The 21,573-nt window shown below is 43.5% G+C and overlaps 3 protein-coding genes across 7 annotated transcripts in view; 2 read left to right on the forward strand and 1 right to left on the reverse strand.

The window, feature by feature from the left end:
* PLEKHA2 (pleckstrin homology domain containing A2) overlaps positions 1 to 4,051 on the forward strand; it is a 74,762-nt gene extending 70,711 nt beyond the window's left edge. For all 5 annotated transcript variants that reach the window (XM_028124086.2, XM_088020964.1, XM_028124084.2 and 2 more), the window contains one exon: positions 170 to 4,051. In XM_028124086.2, coding sequence (XP_027979887.1) covers positions 170 to 532 — 363 coding nt within the window. In that variant the 3' untranslated portion in view covers positions 533 to 4,051. The remainder of the gene's footprint in view (positions 1 to 169) is intronic.
* Positions 4,052 to 4,316: 265 nt separating this feature from the next.
* On the forward strand, positions 4,317 to 18,654 carry HTRA4 (HtrA serine peptidase 4). The gene is given in 11 exon segments (XM_028124045.2): positions 4,317 to 4,552; positions 4,554 to 4,776; positions 4,779 to 4,841; positions 5,265 to 5,364; positions 6,145 to 6,349; positions 7,407 to 7,601; positions 8,007 to 8,039; positions 9,662 to 9,776; positions 10,182 to 10,239; positions 10,665 to 10,760; positions 13,856 to 18,654. Coding segments are annotated over 11 exon segments (1,608 nt in total). The 5' UTR covers positions 4,317 to 4,369; the 3' UTR covers positions 14,193 to 18,654.
* On the reverse strand, positions 16,044 to 21,530 carry TM2D2 (TM2 domain containing 2). Its single transcript, XM_028124046.2, has 4 exons — positions 21,200 to 21,530; positions 20,306 to 20,393; positions 17,927 to 18,042; positions 16,044 to 16,764 (listed from the first exon to the last, which is right to left on the reverse strand). Exons 1-4 carry the CDS (start codon positions 21,424 to 21,426, stop codon positions 16,551 to 16,553), a joined length of 645 nt encoding a protein of 214 aa, XP_027979847.1. The 5' UTR covers positions 21,427 to 21,530; the 3' UTR covers positions 16,044 to 16,550.
* Positions 21,531 to 21,573: the final 43 nt, after the last annotated feature.

The following is a 21,573-nucleotide window of genomic DNA, read 5'->3' on the forward strand; positions in this document are numbered from 1 at the left end:
GACACATCTGGGGTGAATTCTGTTGGTCAGACTTGATTTCTGTAGACCAGTGCCTCTGGACCTATGAGGGGGTGATCATGGGTGGGTGTTCTTCCTGGGGCTTTGGGATAAACATTGTCAGGAAAGGCCTTATTTTCCTTTGTTTTTTTCTTCCCTTTTATTTTTGTAGGATATGTCCTTTTCTAGATCCATCTCTTTGACTCGCTCTGGAAGCTCTGGCCTCTCAGGGGGGCCCAACTCTGTCCTGTGTAGGGGGCGGCCACCTATGGAAGAGAAAAAAGCTCTCTGCAAAGCCCCCTCTGTGGCTTCCTCCTGGCAACCCTGGACCCCCGTCCCACAGGCCGGGGACAAGCTGCTTCCAGCTGAAGAGACTCCTGGGGACTCTTTGTTCATGCCCCGGCTTGGGGAGAGCAGTACTTCTGGGGTGTTGCCCAGCTCCCGGATAAGGCACAGGTCGGAGCCCCAGCACCCCAAGGAGAAACCATTTCTGTTCAGCCTTGATGATGAGAGCATACGGACTTCTGATGTGTGATAGGGCACAGTGCCCTGGGAGGGGGGAGGACTCAAGAAAAGGAGGCCATGACTCAGTTTCCCTACATTTTGGAGGACAGTCAGAGACCCTTTGGCACTCATATTCCTGTGGATGCTATGTGGGAGGGGCCCATCCAGCTGGCCTGTTTTTTTTTTTTTTTTTTTAATATCAATACAGCATATTCAACTTGGAAAAATCACTAGGTTGGACCTGTAGGCATGCTCAGTAGACAACAGGTTGCCTCTACTTTGACTGTTCGAAGGTCTTCCTGGTGAGAGAAGGTTGGGAGTGCAATTTCATCCCTAACCAAGTTTTGTTTCCTTGTCCTAGTTGTAGTTCCTTCCTTTACTTTCCAGGCCAGGCACAGAATCTTGGGCCAGTCATCTGGTTTGTCCAATTCTTATTTATTGGCTGAGGTCTGACTGTGAAGTAGGAAGGTCGTAACTAACCCAGCTGGCTTGCCTGGGATACATTCTGAAGGGAGGTGTTAAAATCTGGGGGCTGGCAGGGAGCTCTCAGAATGTCTACGAGGGTAGATCCTCTCAGGGGACTTCTGTAGGGGAAGAAATAGGGAATCTCGTGTAAGGTATGGGGTAAGAGTCAATCTCAGCGTATCAGCCAATTTTGGGAATTACTCTGTTCTTGTCTATGACCCCAAATATTGTCAGTGTGAATGATAGACCTGCCCACGCAGTTTCTGTGTCAGGCCCTGGGGATGGGTTTATCAGTGTTGAAAGTTACGACTGTTGAGACTAGAGCAGACATTTCCATTGCTATGGCATTATTTGGAAGTTTGGAGGGTTGACAAGTGTAGGATAATTCCCTTGCGTGAGAGATCAGATCTCTATTTTAGGGTGTTAGAATTGCTTTAGAGCAGGTCCTGGGAAAAGACGGGCATCCAGATAAACTTCATCCAGACAGACTTTTCTGATCCGTGTTTTCCAGACAGAAGAAAAGGTCTGTTTTAGCACAGACAGATTTCTTGAATCCTTACTTCATAGCTCTTCAGTGGGCTGATATTAGTCTAATTTTAAGTGCTGTATATTATATAACCTGGCAGATTTGCTTTCTTTCTACTCTTTCTGTTGCCCTTTGAATGAAGCCTTGTGTACTTGCATGATCAAACCTTGTGACCAGATAAGGTTCCCAGTACTTAATAGTGAAGAGATACGAGGATAATCTTGAGAGGTATTTATATTTTTAATAAAATAGAAACTATGCAAAGTGACATTGATTTAGAGGCTCTGCATTGCTGACTAGAGATTTCCCAGGTAGAAGAGCGTAGATTGCATTTCCCACCCAGATTTTTAGGTGTACCTTCTTTCATTTGACAAGAAGATACTATTTCCAGTGTCCCTGGGAGAATTTGTCCAACTTATGTGGTGAACTGCTAACTTATCGGGGTGCCCTAAAGGGAGAGAAAAACTGACTCATTTCTGTCTATGCCTTTTATCAGCTAGATCAGCTAATTACCTTTAAATTAAAAATCAATCACTAGAGGAAGATACCGAGAGATGTGTTTTTACCTAAGTCAGTCCCTTCCGCTTCCTTATGTCTAGATCTAATACAGAGGCAAAAACATGTCATCAGAAATCCTTAGGGGCTTGAGGGAAATCTGTGTTCCTTGCAGGCAGTGTAACTCCCTTGAAGTCTATGTCATGTTGAGAACTTTTCTTGACCGCACTGCACTGGAGCTATTCTTCACTTAAATTGTTTGGCCTAGTGGTCCTGGTAGAAAAAAGACATCTAGTACTGGATCTCTCTCTCTCTCTCTCTCTTCTCTTTTTTGCAGACTCTTGTAGACGGTTGTCCTCAGAAATCTGTGGTTTGGGAGTTAGTTATTTATGAGTGACCGAGGTTACAGCTTCAAGTAGTCTGATAAGTAGTCATTTCAGATTCTTAAAGCTCCTTGTCTCTGATTTCATCTTCAAATTTTCCTCAAGAAACTTCTTTGGCTAGGTCAAAGAAAATACACAATAAGTGATATTTGCACTAACAAAAATAAGTTAGGAAATTTTGAGATCCCTTTAAACATTCCCTAACTCATGAAAGCTGTCATCTTTTGGTGTTTAAGCTGTGAAAATGTACCCATTTCTCTTTTGTTAAATAAACTCTCTGCTAGAATACGCCTGCTGAATTAATTGGCCATTATATTAAGCTGATATGTTTCTTATTTCAGTAGGGTCTATTTTACGAATGTGTTAAATTAAACATACTTATAAATCTAGATTATATTATTATGATAGAAGGAAAACAAGGACTTTAGTTGGCAAATACTTGGGAATACCAAGTGAGAACATTGCTAATGTAGTTCCAACACCAGATAAATAGAATTATCTTCAGTGAAGTCTGTAAGCATTCTCATTCTCAAACCTTATTTCAGAATTCCTTTTGTGTCCATATTTCTTACCTTCTGGCCAATTTCACATCACAACTTTTTAACGTCACTACACATGTGAGCCAAAGATAGTGCATATATAGTCAAAGCATTTGGCTTTAAATGTCTATGGAACCAGATGGAAAAAATAGGGCAGGGATGCAGTATAGGTTAGTGGTTAAATGCACAGGCTCTGGAATAAATCTGAGTTAAAAAAAAGGAACCAAAAAAGGTACTGCCATTTTCTTTGTGGAATAAAAACCTTCTTGGGTTGTGCTGTTTTCATAAGACTATTGAAATGATCTTGATCCAGTTTGTGTAACAGTATTACAGGTGGTCTTCCCTATAATTGAACTATTTGCCATCCACTATTCTTGAGAGCTTAAGGATTTGCTTACTCAAGCTCAGTTGGTGGTTGGTAAACATGGTTTGACTTTTTGCATCCTGGGAGACATCATAAACCTACTAAGGTGTAGAGTAGACTCAGGTCAAAATATTGAAAGGTATATATTTATTTCTGAGTAGAATGCTGAGCTGCTCACTCATATGAGAAAGAGCAGAGGTAAGGCCCAGCTCTGTAGTTCACTTGAAGCAAAAGGTTTTTTTTTTTTTTTTCCTTGCTGAATATAACTGCGCTCATATGGGCTAAAAGGACCTAAATAGATTCAGTAGTTGAGCAGTGGGATTTGATGTTTGTTTTCACTGCTGACCAGTAACAGCATTTTGGAAATCGAGTTTCCCAAGTGAGCTTTGTTTATAAACTTTGAACATGTCAAAAATGGATAGTTTAGTAAATCTTTTCAACCAACATCACTTTTCTTTTCTTACTCCTTTTTTCTGTTATTGCCTGCAGCAGTCAGTTACAGTCACTCATGCTAAGTAGAATTTGAATAAAGCTAATGTTAGCAAAAATAGACTGTTTGACCTCTCCCCCACTGCTTATTGAAGTGTGGCATGATTTTGTGTTTTGAACCAGTACGTTTCAGCTGTGAAATGCACTCACTGTAAGCACTGAGCTGAGTGCATGGAAACTGTTACGCTTCTCATTTTATGTGATCTCCTAATTGGTATGTAGCAAAAAAATAATTTTCTAAACCTGTTTTGTTGCTTGTTTTGTAATAAAACCATGTGAAATACTGAAATATGGTGTGTGTTTTCCTAATGCTGACCCTCTGCCCGTGGATGGGTGATCTCTCTTGTCAGTCTGCCCCATTATTGGTTTTCTGCACAGGGCGGGGCTGGGGACCTCTCTTGGTTGCATGGGGGTGGCCCTGGCCCTGGGGCAGGGACGGGGACGGGTGGTGGGGGATGCGTGTGGGTGTGTGTGTGTGTGTGTGTGTGTGTGTAGAGGTCTGCCAGGCTCTGCCCCTTAAAGCCCGGGGGTTGAGGGAGGCGGCACCCTAGCGGGGAAGAAGTGTTGCTCATTTTAGAGCAGTTGCTCGTCCAAAGTAAACTGGAGCATGAAGAAGGAAGGGGGCAGGATGACTAGACCTCTGCGGCGGCCAGCTCTGCTGGGACAGCTCCTCCTGCTGTGGCTGCTGCTCCCGCCGCCTGTGCCCAGAGGCGAGGCTGGGAGGTCCAGGACCTTGCTGCCCTGTCCCGCAGCCTGCGAGCCCACGCGCTGCCCCCCGCTGCCCACCTGGCTCGGCGGGGTCGACGCCGGTGTTCGATCGCTGCCGCGTCTGCGCGGCGGCCGAGGGCGAGGCCTGCGGCGGGGCGCTGGGCGGGTGGTGCGCCCCGGGGCTGCAGTGTCGCGCGCCGCTCAGCGCCCCGCGCCTCGGCGGCGCCTGGGTCGGCACGTGCGGCTGCCCCGCGGCGGGGGCGGCGGTGTGCGGCCGCGACGGGCGCACCTATCCCAGCCTGTGCGCGTCGCGCGCCTCCGAGGCGCGCTCCCGGCCGTGCTGGTGCTGAAGGGCGGCTGCTCGGGTGGAGGCGAGCGCTGGCCCGCGCGCTCGGGAGGCTCGCAACGTCCCCAAGCCGCGCGCGCCTGTCGCGCGGTGCGCCGCGGGCTCTTTCCGCCTTTGCCTCCGATTCAACTCCTTGTTCCCAGTTTTCTTTCCTTCTTAGGTGTCTCTTACCAGTTCCCATGTGGTTTCTCCCCACTTGCCTCCCCGGGCCTGTTGAATGCCGTCTTCCCTTTTTCTTCTCTTTTTTTTCCCACCCGGCATGACAGGTCTGGTCCCTCAAGGCGTATCCTTGCGGGGTGGCAGTGAATACAGAGGGGAGGCCGAAGAGAGGAAGGGGAGGGAAAGGAGAGAGGAGGAGGAGAGAGACCGGGAGATTTGGGATATGACACCTGATCCGGCCAAGCAGCGGGGCGCCCATCGCCCCCAAGAGTGGAGCATTTCTTCACAGGGACCAGGAGTGTAGGCCGGCTCCGGAGCGAGGACAACTTCATCGCGGAGTTGGTGGAGAAGGTGGCGCCATCTGTGGTTCACTTGCAGCTGTTCCGCAGGTAAAGGAGGCAGGAGGAGGCCGCCCGCTACCCCGCGGGACTGTCTCTGAGCGCCTGCAGGCTCTGGGCCCCGCGCTACGGCTTTACAGGCATCGCTTAGGCTTAGTCGTAAAACCCGCTGTGAGGAAATCGCGGCTCAAACAGGTTGAATAATCTGTTCGGGGTTGGTTTAGCCAAGGAGCGGAAGCGTAGGGATTGTGACTTCCAAATCTGGGCTACTCCTCTGCACTTCGGGGTCTGGGGTTTCTCTCTCCCTCATCTCCCACGGACAAAATGGAAGGTCAGATGTAAGAGCTAGAAGGCATCCTGATGGTGATCTTGCTCAGGCCCCTCGTTTGCCTGGAAGGAAATCCTATGTCACAAGGCCGGTTAGTAGTGGAACCTAAGCTGGAACCAGACTTCTTTGACTCCCTCCCTGCCAGCGTCCTCAAGAATGTGGCACTAGGTCCACGTTTGCGCGCAGTAGTAGGACTAGGTGAGGCCTCTCTGAAGCAGAGGGTTGCTGCTCTGATCAGCTCTGAAGAAGGAGGGGAGGGGGTCATCCCTGGAAAAGGAGAGTTGGGATCAGCTCTCTGTCATGTTCCTAAGAGATGGCCAGGGTGCTGAACATTCAGAGTCCAGTTACACATGGAGAGAATGAAAACAGACAGGGGATAGTAAGATGTCTGAGAAAACTGTGGTGGAGGTATGTTTGATAAATTAGAGGTTCCATGTCCCCAGACTCTGATGGATCCCCTGGTTTTCCTGCCCTCTGCTTATGCTGTTGTCTTGCTGGGACAGGTCACCTCTTATCAACAAGGATATTCCTGCATCCAGTGGCTCTGGGTTCATAGTGTCTGAGGATGGGCTCATTGTTACCAATGCCCACGTCCTCACCAACCAGCAGCGGATCCAGGTGGAGCTCCAGAGTGGCATCCAGTATGAAGCCCCTGTCCAGGACATTGACCATAAATTGGACCTTGCACTGATTAAGATCGAGCCAAATGTGAGTATGCAAGAGCCAAATCAGTCTGTACATCTGGGGATTTCCATCAGTTTGCTGATATTTTCCTCTCCACCCCATTCCTGCTCCACATCTATTCTACCTGGTATATGGTCTTCTCTAGTTTCCTTTTTTTTCTGTTTTTCACTGTTCTATTTTCTTCTATGCCCGTCTGTATATCCCTAACAATTTCTATTAACTGTCTAGCCTCCTTCTTCAACAGATGCTGCTTCTGGGAAACTTATTTCTCTGCTTGCCTTAGAATACTAGGAATGATTGCAGTGGATTCAGAGCTGCCTAGGAATACTCTGAGGTCCTTGCTACGCGAAGTCTAGTCTGCATATCAGCAGCATTGACATTATCTGAGAAAGAATTTTTTAAAAATGCAGGATCTCAGATCCCACCCACGTCTACTGAGTCAGAATCTGCATTTTAATAAGATCCCTAGGTGATTCGTGTGCACATTAAAATTTGAGAAGCACTGTTCTGGGCACTCTCCTTTCTGTTTGTGGTTTAATTTTGACTATAAAACTTTGAGCTGGGGTGTGCCCGGGTGGCTCAGTCTTTAGGCGTCTGCCTTCGGCTCAGGTCAGGATCTCAGGGGGCTTCCTGCTCAGTGGGGAGTCTGCTTCTCTCTCTGCCCCTACCTCCCTTGTGCTTGCTTGCTCTCTCTCACTCTCTCAAGTAAATAAATGAAAAAATCTTTAAAAAAATAAAATTTTGAGCTGGTATAGTGCTAAGTAAGTTGCTAATGTCAGTGTATGTTCATCAGCGACTTCACTGGTCATTTAGTTACAGTAATTTCTACAAAGCAGTAATTTTGGATTTTAGAGATAATCCTGATCGTCTTACCAGGTGAGAGGTCGGTGGTTGCTGGAATTTGAGGAAGAAACATCAGGCACTTGTAGAACCTATATGAGTGGGTGGGAGGTTCTTGGATTTTGAGTGCCCAAATGATAGAGACCATGCCATATGTGTGTTGTACACAAATACTGGTTGATTCTATTCTTGATTTCTTCGTCACCTCTCTGTCCTTCCAGTCCCTCCTGGCTGTGTGCAGACTGACCTTCCTGTATTGCTGCTGGGAAGGTCCTCTGACCTGCGGGCTGGAGAGTTCGTGGTGGCCTTGGGCAGCCCGTTTTCTCTGCAGAACACAGTGACTGCAGGGATTGTCAGCACTACACAGCGAGGGGGCAGAGTGCTGGGGCTGAAGAATTGAGACATGAACTATATCCAGACGGATGCCATAATTAATGTAAGTCACTCGGGAGGGTTCTCAGCCCATAAGGTACTGGCAGGACAGTGAGAAGAACATGTCCGAAGGCCCTCTTTTCCTTTTGGCCTGTTGGGGCTGTCCAGAGTTCAGTTAGACCCTCACTGGAGGGATGAATGCCATGTCGTTCAGCCTGTTTGATGTGATCGTCAGCATCCGTGATATTGGGCAGTCTCTTTGGGTCTTTCATAGAGGTCACCCCTGCTGTAGAAGGTGGTGGTCCTTTGGCTCTTGTCTTTTACCTGCACCGACTTCAGTGTTGGTGGTGACAGGGGCACGGCTTTGCCGTGCTCACCAGAGCAGGCTGCTTTTGGTAAACCTCTTTAGGAACTACGTATAAATGACAAGGAGAAAAGCACTGGTGACTTTTTCAAATTCTGTCTTCAGCACGGCAACTCTGGGGGCCCTCTGGTGAACTTGGTAAGTGGCCACTTGCCTTGCTGTTTCCTGTCTCGTCCCAACTTTCCAAGAATGATGATGCAGAGTAGGATGTCACTCTTGTGTAGAGATTTGTGGTAGGATGCTTTTCTATTATTGCATCTTAAGTAAATGGTTAGCAAAGATTTAAGATCTGTGCTGGATTTATCATCATTTATCACATGGCATGTGAGCTCATCCAGCTGAGGGTGCCAGGGTTTACTTCCGCTTACTGACATCTCTTCACCATGCCTTCTGTTTTCATTGTGTAGTTAACAAAAGCCCGGGGCATTAAACTAAAATATATGTCAGCTGACCACCTGTGCTACATAATGTCTATCCTTGAAGACCGCCTGCTGCTGCATGTGAAGAACTGTCCCTCATCCCTAAATGCTAACTACATGACGTGTCTGTTCGGGTTTTTAATCCTGATAGAGAAAAGCCACAGTGAGAATCCATCACTCTATCATGTATTTAATTCTTAGATGTTATTCAGCATCTCTAGTGGAAATGCAAGAGTTTCTAATTGCTCAAATACCTGTGAAAACATGAGAAAGTGCAATGCTGTTTGACACGCAGTCTGTGATCATGCTGAGTCCCTTTGAGCTGACTGTTTTTGGTTCTTCACACATTACACTTGCTTTTTGGAGGATGAGCTAACTGTATGTGAAATTACTGAGCACTCTTTTACTTACAGTAATGTTACTTATGTAATTTTCTTGTGCTTGCTTTCTCTAGTAGACAATGAGTTTACTAGGGGCGCTTGAGTGGCTCAGTCGGTTAAGCATCTGCCTTCAGCTCAGGTCATGATCCCAGGGTCCTGGGATTGAACCCGAGTTGGGCTCCCTGCTCGGTGGGGAGTCTGCTTTTCCCTCTCCCTCTGTGTGTGCTCATGTTCTCTCTCTCTCTAGCTCTCACTGTCTCTCAAATAAATAAAATCTTAAAAAAAAAAAAGTGAGTTTACTAGAGCAGGGGTGACATGCAATTGTCAGGCCACACTCCAGACCTACTGAATTATGATATGTAATTTAATATGATCAGAAGTCTCTTTTTTACCCTTCCCATTACCCAACAGAGGCTAAGGGGTGATGAAGTGCATGAAGAGGAAAGTGTTTCCCACTTCATGGCTTTGGCTTTGTAGAGCTTTGTTCTCCGAGGTCAATTAGCTAGTTCTGAAGAGATTAGCTAATTCTGAAGAGTTTCATTAAAGTGTTGCTGAAAAATCCAACGGCTTTTTGCCTTTTCCATGTTTATTTTTAGTTTCATTTGAGAAGAAAAGGCAAGTACTCCTTGTCCTCTTAACCTGTGTCAAAATACAAACTGATTCACTTTTAAAATGATTTGATGAAGGAAAAAATGAACTCAAGATTAAAAAAAATTGTCCTCAGCAGGGATCTGCACATGGGTAGGGTCCCCCCCGCCCCCTCCCCCGGCTTTCTGCTTTCCTACCACACTGTGTGTCCTATAAGGCAACGTCCACTGCTCTCTGTGGAAGTCCCCTTTCCTCTAGCCCCTCTGTGCTCTGACCCTCAGTGACTAGCTTCATTTCCTCCTCTTCTGGCACTGGTTTTGCACTGGTCAGTTTGCATGACTTGGTGACTGAATGATATCTCCTCCCTTGCCAGGATGGTGACGTGATTGGCATAAATACATTGAAGGTGACCGTGGGAATCTCCTTTGCAATTCCCTCAGATCGAATTCAACAGTTCTTGGCAGAATTCCATGAGTGCCAGTTGAAAGGTAAGGGGAGTTAGGACTTTTTCTTCCCTTCTTGTGTTTTTCAGGAGCCCTCCATCTGTTCTGGAGACTGCCATTAGGATTCTGTAGAATACTAAGTCACTGGTACCCAGCTCTTATCACGGTGGTTTGGGTGGCAATATGGGGGAACTAGGCACAAAGCCTAGTTGTGTTGTACCCAGAAGTATGTGTTATGGAGGAAAGGAAACCCATGAGCTGGAGATGGGAGGTGGATGGGAGGAGTGTCCATGCTAGTGACAGAGGTTCTCTGAAGCACATTTTCAGGCTGACAGCCTGAAAGGGCAGTTATAATAATAGTAAGGATGTTCCATGACTTGCTGTTTTTTGAAGCTCTGCCAAAGGAAAGAAGCTTTGTTGTTACTAACACTCTATAACTTTCCTTTCCAGGAAAGGCTCTTTCACAGAAGAAGTATATCGGTCTGCGAATGCTGCCTCTCACTATGAAGTAAGCATGGGTTTCAGTATGTCTGCGTTGTTTTTCAGAAGCAAAAGGCATAGCTGGATGGTCTTAACAGGGAATCTAAAGCATGTGGGCTACAGCTGGCTACTCTTGTGAGTGTAGGGCCCCATTGTCACAGGGTAGGTAACTGTCTCTGCCTGCACCAATATTTGCAGTACATTTTAGTAGCTTCTTTCACTGTGGCTATATAGACCTCATAATGTCCAGTGGTTCAGGGCTTTGGTAGAGAACTGCCCCCCGCCCCCCAGGGAAGAATAACTGTGACTGGCTTGCTGGAATCTTCACTGGCCCCCCGGAGCCTTGAGTAGAACACATAAGAGTACCTATTGAGTTGGAGGCTTTGACCAGGGCTCAGGTGATGAATTCATTGTTTCTTAACCTTCTGGGCAAACTCTTCTCACTTTTCTTAGCCTTCTTCAAGAGATGAAAAGGCAAGATACAGATTTCCCTAATGTGAGTTCTGGGGTCTTTGTGTATGAGGTGATTCAAGGAACAGTTGCTGAAAGGTAAGAGTTCAGGCCTTGGCCCAGCTAGCATGCCATGGTAAATGTGTGTTGGATCGAGATGTGCACTGTTCAGTACAGTGGCCCTACCCTCACATGGCTGTTGAACACTGAGATGTGGCTGGTGTGACTGAGGAATGGAATCTTATTTAATTTTAGTTTATTTAAGTAAAAAAAAAAACCCCAAAAAAACAGAGGCACTCAATATAAAAGATTTTTCCATGAAACATACCCTTTGTTTTGGAAGGACTGCCTTTAACTTTAATCACTGTATTGTGTAAGATGTTGTATAGTAGCACAATAGGTGTGGGTTGATTCTAGTGGATTTCAAAGACTTATATGAAACAGTCTAAAATACCCATTAATAATTTTAAAAATTACATATTAAAATGATAATACACATATTGACTTAAATAGGTATATTAAAATGAGCTTCATCTATTTTTAAAAAGATTTCTAAAAATTAAGAAAGTTTTTAAAAATGTGGCTACAGGAAATTTAAAATTACGTATGTGGCCTGCCTTACATTTCTATTGGACAGTGCTGATTTGGACTTGGGTGCTTGTGTTGGAAGGACTTTTTTTGGGAAGGGAATGGTTTTTTTGTAGCTCAAGAATTCATGATGAATTAATAGCGTAAGTTTAAATTAATTTTGCTACGAATTCCCGAATTTACTTTCGATACCTTAGTTATTAAGAACAGGAAGAATTCAGAGGGCTAAAAGTTTAAGAATGAGTGAATGTTAATAAAGCAAATGCTAGAGCAGCTCATCAAAGAAGTGCTCCAGCTGATTTTACTCTTGTTTTTAAACAGTTATACTAACTACTGAGGGAAGAGGTGGCTCATCCTACAATTATTCTCCTGGGTCCCTCTCTTATACTTCTTTAGTATACCTCTCTCACTACTTTTGTTTCTCAAAGCTCAATTATCTTTTTATATTATGGCAACTCTTTTAGTAGGGGGAAGAAACCATAGGGTACTAACTGTTAATAGCTAAATGTTAGGTCTGTTACTGAATTTGGCTTGTCATAGGCTTTTCTAGACTTTCTTGCTTCCTGCCCTCCCCCCACCTCTTTATTTTTATCTTTTGGTTCAAGGCCAAAGCTATTTCTTTCAGTTCTCCTAGTCCTTGCTACTCAAAATATGGCCTGTAGACCAGCAGCATTGGCATCACCTGGGGCTTTTTTAGAAATGCAGAACGAAAGGTACCTGGGTGGCTCGGTTGAGCCTCGGACTCTTGATTTAGGCTCAGGTCATGGTCTCGGGGTTGTAAGATCCAGCCCTGAGTCGGGGTACGCATTCAGTGCGGAGTCAGCTTCTTTCTCTCTCCCCCTCAGCCCCTCCCCCAATTCGTATGCTCTCTCTCAAATAAATAAATCTTAAAAAAAAAAAAATGCAGAATGACAGGCCCCACCACTGAATCAGAATCTGCATTTTAAACAAGACCTCCACGTGATTTGGATGAACATTAAAGTGTGGGACTACTGCTTGCTTGAAGTCACTGATAAACCAGAAATCTATTATTTCTGGCTTTATACACTTAAATCTAATAATAATAATTACAGTAATAACAGCTGGTACTTATTAACCACTTACTGTATGTCAGGCATCACTTAAGTATTTTACATACGTTTTTGAGCCCCCGAAGTCTTATGATACAGGCATTATTTTACAGAAACAGCAGCTGTGGTACAGAGAGGTGATTAACTTGAGAGGTACATATAAGTAGAATGCAGGGATGTGGAATCTGGCTTAGCTCGTGGATTATCCTGTTTTGTAGCTGCTCTCGTTTCTAAGAGGCACAGTGAGTAGCAGGAAGTTGGGTTTTCACGTTTGAAAGACCCAGGATCAAATCCTTCTTTAGTCCCTTCTAAGCTGTGGGACATGGGATAGGTTATTTATCCTAGTTGAGCCTCACTCCCTCATTTTGGTGCGTAGTTTACCTTCAGTAATAACTGGCAGGTTTCTTTCTCTTCTTCTACTCACAGAACTACAATGGATTAAGTTTCTTCTTTGTGCACAGTCCCAGTCATCCTCCTGAGCTGTCCTTGTTCTAAAGGTGTTCCATGCTTTTAGCTTTGCCCTCAAACTTCTCTTCACATCCCTTGCTTTAAATTTCTATTTTTAAAAAAAATTAATTCCACATATCTTGGTAATCCTCTCGCATCCTTCCTTTGGTTTCCCATTTCTTTAAAATGGTGTCTCCTGGAGTCATTTAATTTGATGTCCCTCTTCCAGCCCATTATTGACTTTAAGAGAAGCCATCAGCATGGCTATATATTTATTGAAGTGTTTCATATTTGGAGGTGTTGTTTCTAGAATATATATTCTATGTGAAGCAAATATATTGGAGACAGAATATAATCACAACTTTGGGGAAAAGTAGCCTAGAATCAGAGGCTTAAATATTTAGACTTGAAAGCATGACTGGTTTTTGACTTACTGGAAGTAGGGCTATCAGGCTGTGGGTGGAGATGGGGCAAGTAAGTGGGCTGTCAAAACCAAACTAATCAGAGTACAGCTGTGTGGGGAAAAAATATATTGCTTGTGTTCTTCTTTATCTTTGCCGGTAAGACCAGGAATGTGCTTGAGGTTTACAGAGGTCAGAGACTGATAAAAATCCAAAGCTAAATTGCCTATTCCAAACCAAATCCAATATATGGGAGGAGTAAACTTTTTACATGATTCTGTTAGAAGACTGATTTTATAAAGGTTATAGGATTGCTGTCCCCAGGTGATTTCCAGGCGTATCTTATAAAAGCCCGCATACCTGGAAGGATTGATGCTGTTTCTGGTTTCCTGGTTTATACGTTTAATGACAGCAAAATAGGGGCTCCTGGGTGGCTCAGTTGGTTAAGCGTCAGCCTTCGGCTCAGGTCATGATCCCCGGGTCCTGGGATCGAGTCCTCTACCTGCTCATTGCGGGGTCTGCTTTTCCCTTTGTCCCTCCCCTGCTTGTGCTCTCAAATAAATAATAAATAAATAAAATCTTAAAAAAAAATGACAGCAAAATAGTGCCATAAAAGACAGACATTAAATTCTAAATGGGGACAAGTAAAACTTATAGTTTCATGGTCCTTTTTTGCCCCCTCTCCCAGCTCTGGGTTGAGAGACCACGATGTAATTGTCAGCATAAATGGGCAACCTGTTACCACCACAACTGATGTTATTGAAGCTGTTGAGGACAATGATTCCCTTTCCATCATGGTTCGTCGAGGAAGTCAAACTTTGATCCTGACAGTCACACCTGAAATAATTAAGTATCCAGCTTTAAAGAGAAATCATCTAACAAAACCAAAGCTATATTACCTGGTTTGTACTGAAGACGTGCCAAAGTTAGCAAGTTTTAGGGTCTCTTTCCTAAGAAAAATGAATGCTTTAAAACATACAGATACACACACACACACACACACACACACACACACACACACTTAGGGGCCATTAGATTGGGGTACTCTACTACTGCTAAGAAGCCTTACTAAAGCAAGTGAAGGACATGGTGCCAGGAAGTCTGGGAAGCTGATAACATTTTATTTCAACACAGGAAACAACTGAAAAACAAGCACAGTTTCTAATTTAATCTAGACAGAAGGACACTTGTAGATTTTAAAACTTCTCTATAGCCACAAACTGGATTTAACACAAACGTGTGTACATACACACACACACACACACGAATAAACCTACCAAATATGAAGAAACAACCTGAATCCAAAGTGCAAAGGAAATCCAATTTTTCATTAACACTGCCTTTCTCAATCAGTTTTTGAGGTTATACCACATTTGGCCAGGGTTGGTAGATGCGGAGGATGAGCATGGTTTGTAAGTCAAATTCAAACTGACAACTGCAGATTGTCACGGAGAAATACTAGATTCTCATGATCACCCTGGCAGTGGTCTCCAAAAGCTTTCTGACTGGGAGAAGGTTTCTTTTATAGGACAGATCCTTCAGTAACTTACAGAATTGACCTTCTTACCCATGCTCATCCTCCTGCCAACATTAGTGATTTTGAGTCTGAAAGCTGCCAAAGTGTTGGTATTTTTAAAGAAAATAGCTTTTGATGGGGTTTGTGAATATCCTGAAGGAGATTTTTTTTGGCAAGTATGAGATGAGGCAGGATTTGTGGCTTAGAGTAGTATCTTATTTTCTTCGCTAAGATTTTAATTTGTTTTCCAGATTTTTCTTACAAGTTAGGATTTTTTTTTTTAAATATGGCATCTTCTTAAATTCTATGCAAAACTTTGTTTATGTGCATTTTTTCCTGGGGAGGGGGTCCAGTTTCTTTATGACCTCCAACAATTTAAAAAATACTATATACTTATAGTACAGACATTATGAATAAGAATCTACCAATTATTACTGTTACAAACAAGGTTAAGTTCAATGTGGTACAGAATTTTCAAGACAGAATAATCTGTTTTAATTTTTACACATTCACCAACCATTTAATAATATAAGAACAGTAATCATAATAATCAGGGATAATAAAGCTGAAACTTTTAGAAAAGCTGCTTCATAATGATAGAGCATATCCAGTGTTAATTTAACTGTGATTCTTGGTTCTTTAGGTCAACTATTAGGAGACTAACATTTGAGTAGTTCTACCTTGATTGTTTCTAGAATTTATCCCGAATATCGGGCTCTTAGTTCGACTTGTCTGTAAAGTCCTCCTTTTACTTAAATTACAAAGGATGGGAACTAAGTTTCTCCGAACTTATAATTCAGAACATTTCCTTTTATTCCCAGTGATTTGGGAATGCAAAAGCTTGGCTGTCTCTTTTTCCTGACAATGGACTCTGGTAGTCCACAGCGAGAGCTTCTGGTACCATGTTTATTTTGAACGAATGTTTTCTTTTTGCCCCCATAAATCACATCCTGACTCCACCCAATACTCAGTAATTCTGTCCTTTAAGTAAGAATCTGTTTTTTTTTCCCCCCCAAAGGTACGAGGCTTTACAACTTATCTAACATAATTGTGAATAGTTTTATAGTCAGTTGTAGATCTTTTTTACCAGCCTACAACATAGGCTCTCTGAACTAGTAAATAATTAATTTTTAGATAGGATAACCAAGAGGATAGCTTAACCCAGACATATCTGATTATTGTTGGGCTTTCAAAATATAATTGAAATGAAGAAATTATTGTACTGCATATACTGCCTCTGGAGCATAATAATGATGTAACAATAGGGTTTATTAGTAGAATGGTTCATTTCAAATGCCTAGCTTTTAGCAAAACACAGAATTTCGAGTCTCACTTTACTTATTTTAAATAACAAACAGCATTCCAGGTTGGCAAAATTTATTCCACAATTTAAATTCAGAAAGTCAGAATTTCAGTGTGTATTAAAACCCATGGCCATTTTACTTCTGCTGAAGATTTTCACTGGTTCAGCTTCAGATCTCCTCTGCATGAAGATTCAGGGTCACAAAAGGCACAAGGCTAAAAATATTCACTTTGCTCATCTTGTTGGGTCCACTTGCTCCAAAGTATTGACGATACAGCAATGTACAGAAATACAGTATGGAAACCCCTCTGCAACTTACTAAGTTAGTCACTAGCCTTTATATTTTGTATGTGAGGAAAGGTACACACTTGATTCCCAAACACTGTTTGCTTGTCATTTCTAGTCTGCAAGGTAAAATTTGGGTTGAAAACCCAGAGTCCGAAGAAACTTCCTAACCAAACTGATTCCCTCCAGGGATGGAAAGTAATAACCAGGTCTGCTATCAAGGAAGAGTTTTGAGCCTGTAGGAAGATATGCCTCTCTGGGCCATGACAACAGCTCTTTTTAGTAAACAGTGCACCAATTGCTGCCATCACTTGGCATCAGCCCTCCAGTAATAAGCAAAATAAGGTCAACAAACCACCAAATCCCAAGTCCTCCAAGTGTCAACAGCTTCCCTACTGCTGTGCCAGTGTGTCCCAGACAGAAACGGTCCACTCCGAAACATCCCAGGAAGAAGGAGTAGAGTAAAGTGGTTATGAAGTAGTGTCCCGTATATCTAGACAGAAGGAATGAGAAGGAAGATGTTTACCCCATGAAAATTAAAACACTTAGTGACTAATGAATTTAACATAAGCGAAAAGATGGTGCAGCAGTCCTTCTGTGGCCTCTTATCCTCCCCAAAAAGAAAATCTAGAGTTGGCCTGGGCTCTCAAAAGAGTACGACCTAGGACATAAAGAAAGGAAAAAAATAGTTGGATTGGACAAGAAATAATCAAGCACATATGCTCTGTAGGCATCCTGGGAGGAGGAGAGTCTGGGCCCACATCCCTCCCCGACTCAGGCTCCTTTCCTGAGGCTGCACATTTGAATACAGTCCTCTAAGTAAATGCCGTCGTCTTTCCTCAGATGAACACTGATCTCCATATACCCTTCTGTTTTGTGGCAACTAAAAATGAGGTTTCTTCAATAAGGACTTAGGTCTTACATACTGCGATAACACTCCATTGCAACTGCTCCAATATCGTCACTAAACACCACAGATTCTCCATTAGCAACTGATATAAATACATTCGGTGCCTTCCAGCAAAATTTACAGAAATGACCCTAATTCTTTAAGATAAACTTATTTTCCAGAAGAGAGAGCCACACTTTTCACAAAACCTTTATTCCTCTGGGACGCCTGAGTGGCTCAGTCAGTTAAGTGTCTGCCTTCCACTCAGGTCTTGATCCCAGAGTCCTGGGATTGAGTCCCTCAATGGGCTCCCTGCTCAGCGGGGAGCCTGCTTCTCCCTCTGCCTGCCACTCCCCGCTTGTGCTCTCTGACAAATAAATAAAATCTTTAAAAAAAATAAAATAAAGCCTTTATTCCTTAAATATTAAAGCTATTTTTATAGGATTTGTGTCTATCATAGGAATTTTGGAGCTAGAGCAACTGGTCCAACTCCTTTATTTTGTAGGTGAGGGACAGAGTCTCTGGGCTTCCACAGGCACTTAGCTAGTTGATGAAAGAGACATTTAGAACTAATGGCCTCTAGGATCTTAAGTCCAGTGTCCTTTCTGTTTATAACCACATCGCCCCTGTCCATGGATTATGCACAGTAGTAATCATGTTGCCCCTTTAACACTTAAGATAAAGAAAAAGTCACATCATGAGATGACAAGGAAAAGAGCTCTACCTCTATCCAAGTACCAACTACCCCATTCAAAGTAACACTTACTTTATACAAGGTTTATTTTCCCGTAGGAAGGTCCTAGGACTGGCACACTCAATCCCATCGAGGGCCCGGCACTGGACAGAAGTGTGTTCCACGTCACTGTAGGCCTGCCCACCAAACTGTGGTATAACAACCAAAACAAAACAACCCAAACTCACCAAAGCAAGTTACACAAAATAGATCTTTATATTCATTAATAAGAGGTGACTTAGGACAATAATTATACTAACAAAGTTGGGGTAAAGCTGTGTTCAAGAGCAAGGAATTCAGTGATTCAAGTGATTTTAAATTATTCCACCCTAATTGTATGTTGTTTTAAATAAACTTTTTCTTCTTTGTGACTAGCTTCTTTAATATAGTGAAAAAATTTATAATCAGTTTCATTAAATGCCACTTAGAATAGATGTACACAATGTTTTAATTATTCTATATTTACAGGAAAGAGCACATTATTGAGCATTTGGGAATGGGTATTTAAAACGTCAATGTGTATTAGAGGGTTGTTTTATATGTATTACAAATGAATATAATTAGGAAAAGACCTCAGAATATCATCTGACTCAGAACTTTTCTTAGTTTGTGAATGTGTGATTATCAGATAGCTATAGTACATTTCTGTATAAGTTTAAATTTCAGCAAAAAATTTCAGAACAGGGGCGCCTGGGTGGCTCAGTCGTTAAGCATCTGCCTTTGGCTCAGACCCTGATCCCAGGGTCCTGGGATTGAGCCCCGCATCGGGCTCCCTGCTTGGCGGGAAGCCTGCTTCTCCCTCTCCCACTCCCCCTGCTTGTGTTCTCTCTCTCGCTGTCTTTCTGTCAAATAAATAAATATTAAAAAAATTTCAAAAAAAAAATTTCAGAACAGGACCTCTTACCATTTATGTAACTGAATTCTAGCAGAGAAAGCACAACTGTACATTCTCCACTGGTACCTTATTAAGTACTTCACTATTATTTTCATTGGTGCATTCCTCAAAGGAAAGGGAGTTGGAAATCATACCTCCCCTGGGATTCAGGTGCCTGAGTACTGGTCCTCTAGGACTTCTGGGGAAAGTGGCAGTTCGAGTGGCCTGACAGGATCAACTCAGTTTTTAATTATAATGGGCAAAAGTAGGGGCACCTGGTGGCTCATTTGGTTGAGCATCTGTCTCTTGATTTCGGCTCAGGTTGTGGTCTCGGGGTCATGGGATCAAGCCCTTCATCCATGCTCCACACTCAGCAGGGAGTTTGCTTGAAATTTTCTCCCTCTGCCCCCCTTCCCGCCTTGCTCTCTCTCTCAAATGAATAAATAAATCTTTAAAAAAAAATAAAATGGGCAAAAGTAAGTGATCTCTATACAATGCTAACTCAAACCTTCAAAAGCTTCTTTGGTAATTATCAACAGAACAAAATCTCATTGTATTGAAAATATATATATACTTTTTTATAAAGATTTTATTTATTTGACAGAGTAAGACACAGCGAGAGAGGGAACACAAGCAGGGGGAGGGGGAGAGGGAGAAGTAGGCTTCCCGCTGAGCAGGGAGCCTGATATGGGGCTTGATCCCAGGATCCTGGGATCATGACCTAAGCCGAAGGCAGACGCTTAATGACTGAGCCACCCAGGCGCCCCGAAAATATTTCTTTACACATGACTGCAGTAAGAGTTGCCTTTTTGGTCTTACTACTTTCAGGTTTATTCCTGTCTCTGATTTAGTACAAACCATATTTTCCCATAACTCTCTTACACCTGATTGAATCTTGAATTGCATTATGCAGCATGAGGAGGAGGTACATGAACTTCACTGGTTTTGGGAAGACTAACTGGGATGTTATTAATGGAACTGAATGGCTTTTTTCCATTCCAAGAGGCCATTGTTACCAAAGGCTTCTCCTTGACTACTATAACCTCCTACAAAGGCAGATATTAATAGACCCCGTCTATTTCCTAAGGACATGGTGGAAACCGCTTGCCTTGTGAAAAGAAAGATCATTGGCAAAAGGAGCTTTGCCCCAGATACATGTGTAACAAAGATACAGCTCAGTCCAATATTGGTTTTAGAAAGTGCATAAGCCTTTCTTTTGTTCTTTTAGGAAAGTGCACGCTTGAAGAATAATGAGGAGGTGACATAATAGCTTTAAATCAGTCAGTCTCAGCTCAAAGAACCAAAGACAGGTTGGTCTGTGCACCTGGGTAGTTTTGGGACAGACATTGCTTCTTCCTGAGGAAACGAAATGTCTTGTTCAATTACTGATGCTGGCCATGCTGGAAATTTCCAGTAAGTCATTCTAATGAAGTCTACAAATAGGTAACTTCATACCCCTTATACTTTTTTGTAACAGCATTTAGTCAGTACTATTTCTCTATGGAAGAGTTTGCTTATAAAACAAAATAAAAACCCACCTTGAGACAACCATAACCGAGTTCCTGGGATGCAGTTGCATTTCCAACATGATCCACTGGGTCGTCACATTCTATAAATTCATCAGGTCTGTAAATCACCAGTAAGATCATGACCATCATTCTCATATGGTTTTTGCAAATGGCTGTTTACGTGTATATAATAAAAACAGGCAAGAGATTTCTTCAAGTTTCTTAGGGTTTAATTCTGACGGATCCCCAAGGTAAGAGATGCCATCAGTTAGACTGAAGAACAGAAGGTCAAATAGGCATCCAAATGATCCTTTTATTGGGGAAGGGGAGTGCTTCTGGTTCTATTTCTACATGGATTCTACTTCTCCCATGGCTTTCTCCCTTTCCTAGGCAAAGAGCCACAAGGCTATGGGAGCAAAATTGAAGCTAAAGGATTCCCAGTTCTCTTTGCATTTCCCAAACGCCTTTTCTCATTGACTAAAAAGAGATGTTAAAAATGCAGAACCGTTGGTTCTGCAACGGTTAGGATACTGCAAGAAAGTGCCTTGTAGGCAAGGACAAGTAATGTACTCTATTTGTGCGTCATTAACTAGCACCTACGATGGATTCTCCTTCGTTAAAGGAAGCACGATAGAGAAGGCACAACCTCGTACCCTTCTTCCGGAGACTATATGATGTCACTCCGCCCTAGTTCTCCTCTTTTGGAATCCCAAAGGATCTACCACCGACACACAAGGTTTTCCCCTGCATGGGTGAGAGGAGTGAGAAACCTGTCATGAAATTTACCTCCCGCGTGTTGACTATCAGGTCCTCAGGTGGAGAGCGTCTGAAAAAAAAAAAAAAAGCAGCCTCCCTTCCCCCATCCCAACACCCATATATCCCTGGCCCCATCTCCAACTCCGCCTCGACGACTGGATAGCTTACAGGTAAGAGCAAAGGATGACTGGAGAGTGGGGGTCGCCATATTCCCAGCTCGGAGCGCCGGCGGAGCCCTCTGGGTGGGCGGCGCCAGCGGATGTGAGCTCGGGTTCGGCGGTAGCGTTGTGCGAGTGGCTCCGAGAGACACAGTGCAGCAGAAGTAGATTCCCCAGCAGCAAAGCCGCCTGGCCGCACAGAAGTAGGTAACTCACCGGGCAACCACCTAGCACCATCTTCCCGGGCCCAGTGGCTGAGACCCGACCTCAACCACAAAGCCGGGCCGGCACATCCGACCCAAGGAAGCCCTGCCTGGTCAGGCCTCTCCGCCGAGCCTCACTCCTCGCCACCAAGCAGCCAATGGGCGCGCAGCTCGACGCTCC

Source organism: Eumetopias jubatus, unplaced genomic scaffold (genome assembly GCF_037043125.1).
Source record: "Eumetopias jubatus isolate StellerSeaLion01/CBP00866 unplaced genomic scaffold, mEumJub1_p1.0 scaffold_2, whole genome shotgun sequence".
NCBI classification, from domain to species: Eukaryota; Metazoa; Chordata; class Mammalia; order Carnivora; family Otariidae; genus Eumetopias; species Eumetopias jubatus.

Excerpts from the sequence above, each read along its gene's own strand:
- TM2D2 (XM_028124046.2), bottom strand. The coding sequence starts at position 21,426 with ATGGTGCTAGGTGGTTGCCCGGTGAGTTACCTACTTCTGTGCGGCCAG. Across the intron at positions 18,043-20,305 it reads TCGGTTATGGTTGTCTCAAG|TTTGGTGGGCAGGCCTACAG; the intron begins GTGGGTTTTTAT and ends GTTATACCACAG. Across the intron at positions 16,765-17,926 it reads GAAAATAAACCTTGTATAAA|ATATACGGGACACTACTTCA; the intron begins GTAAGTGTTACT and ends CCTTCTGTCTAG.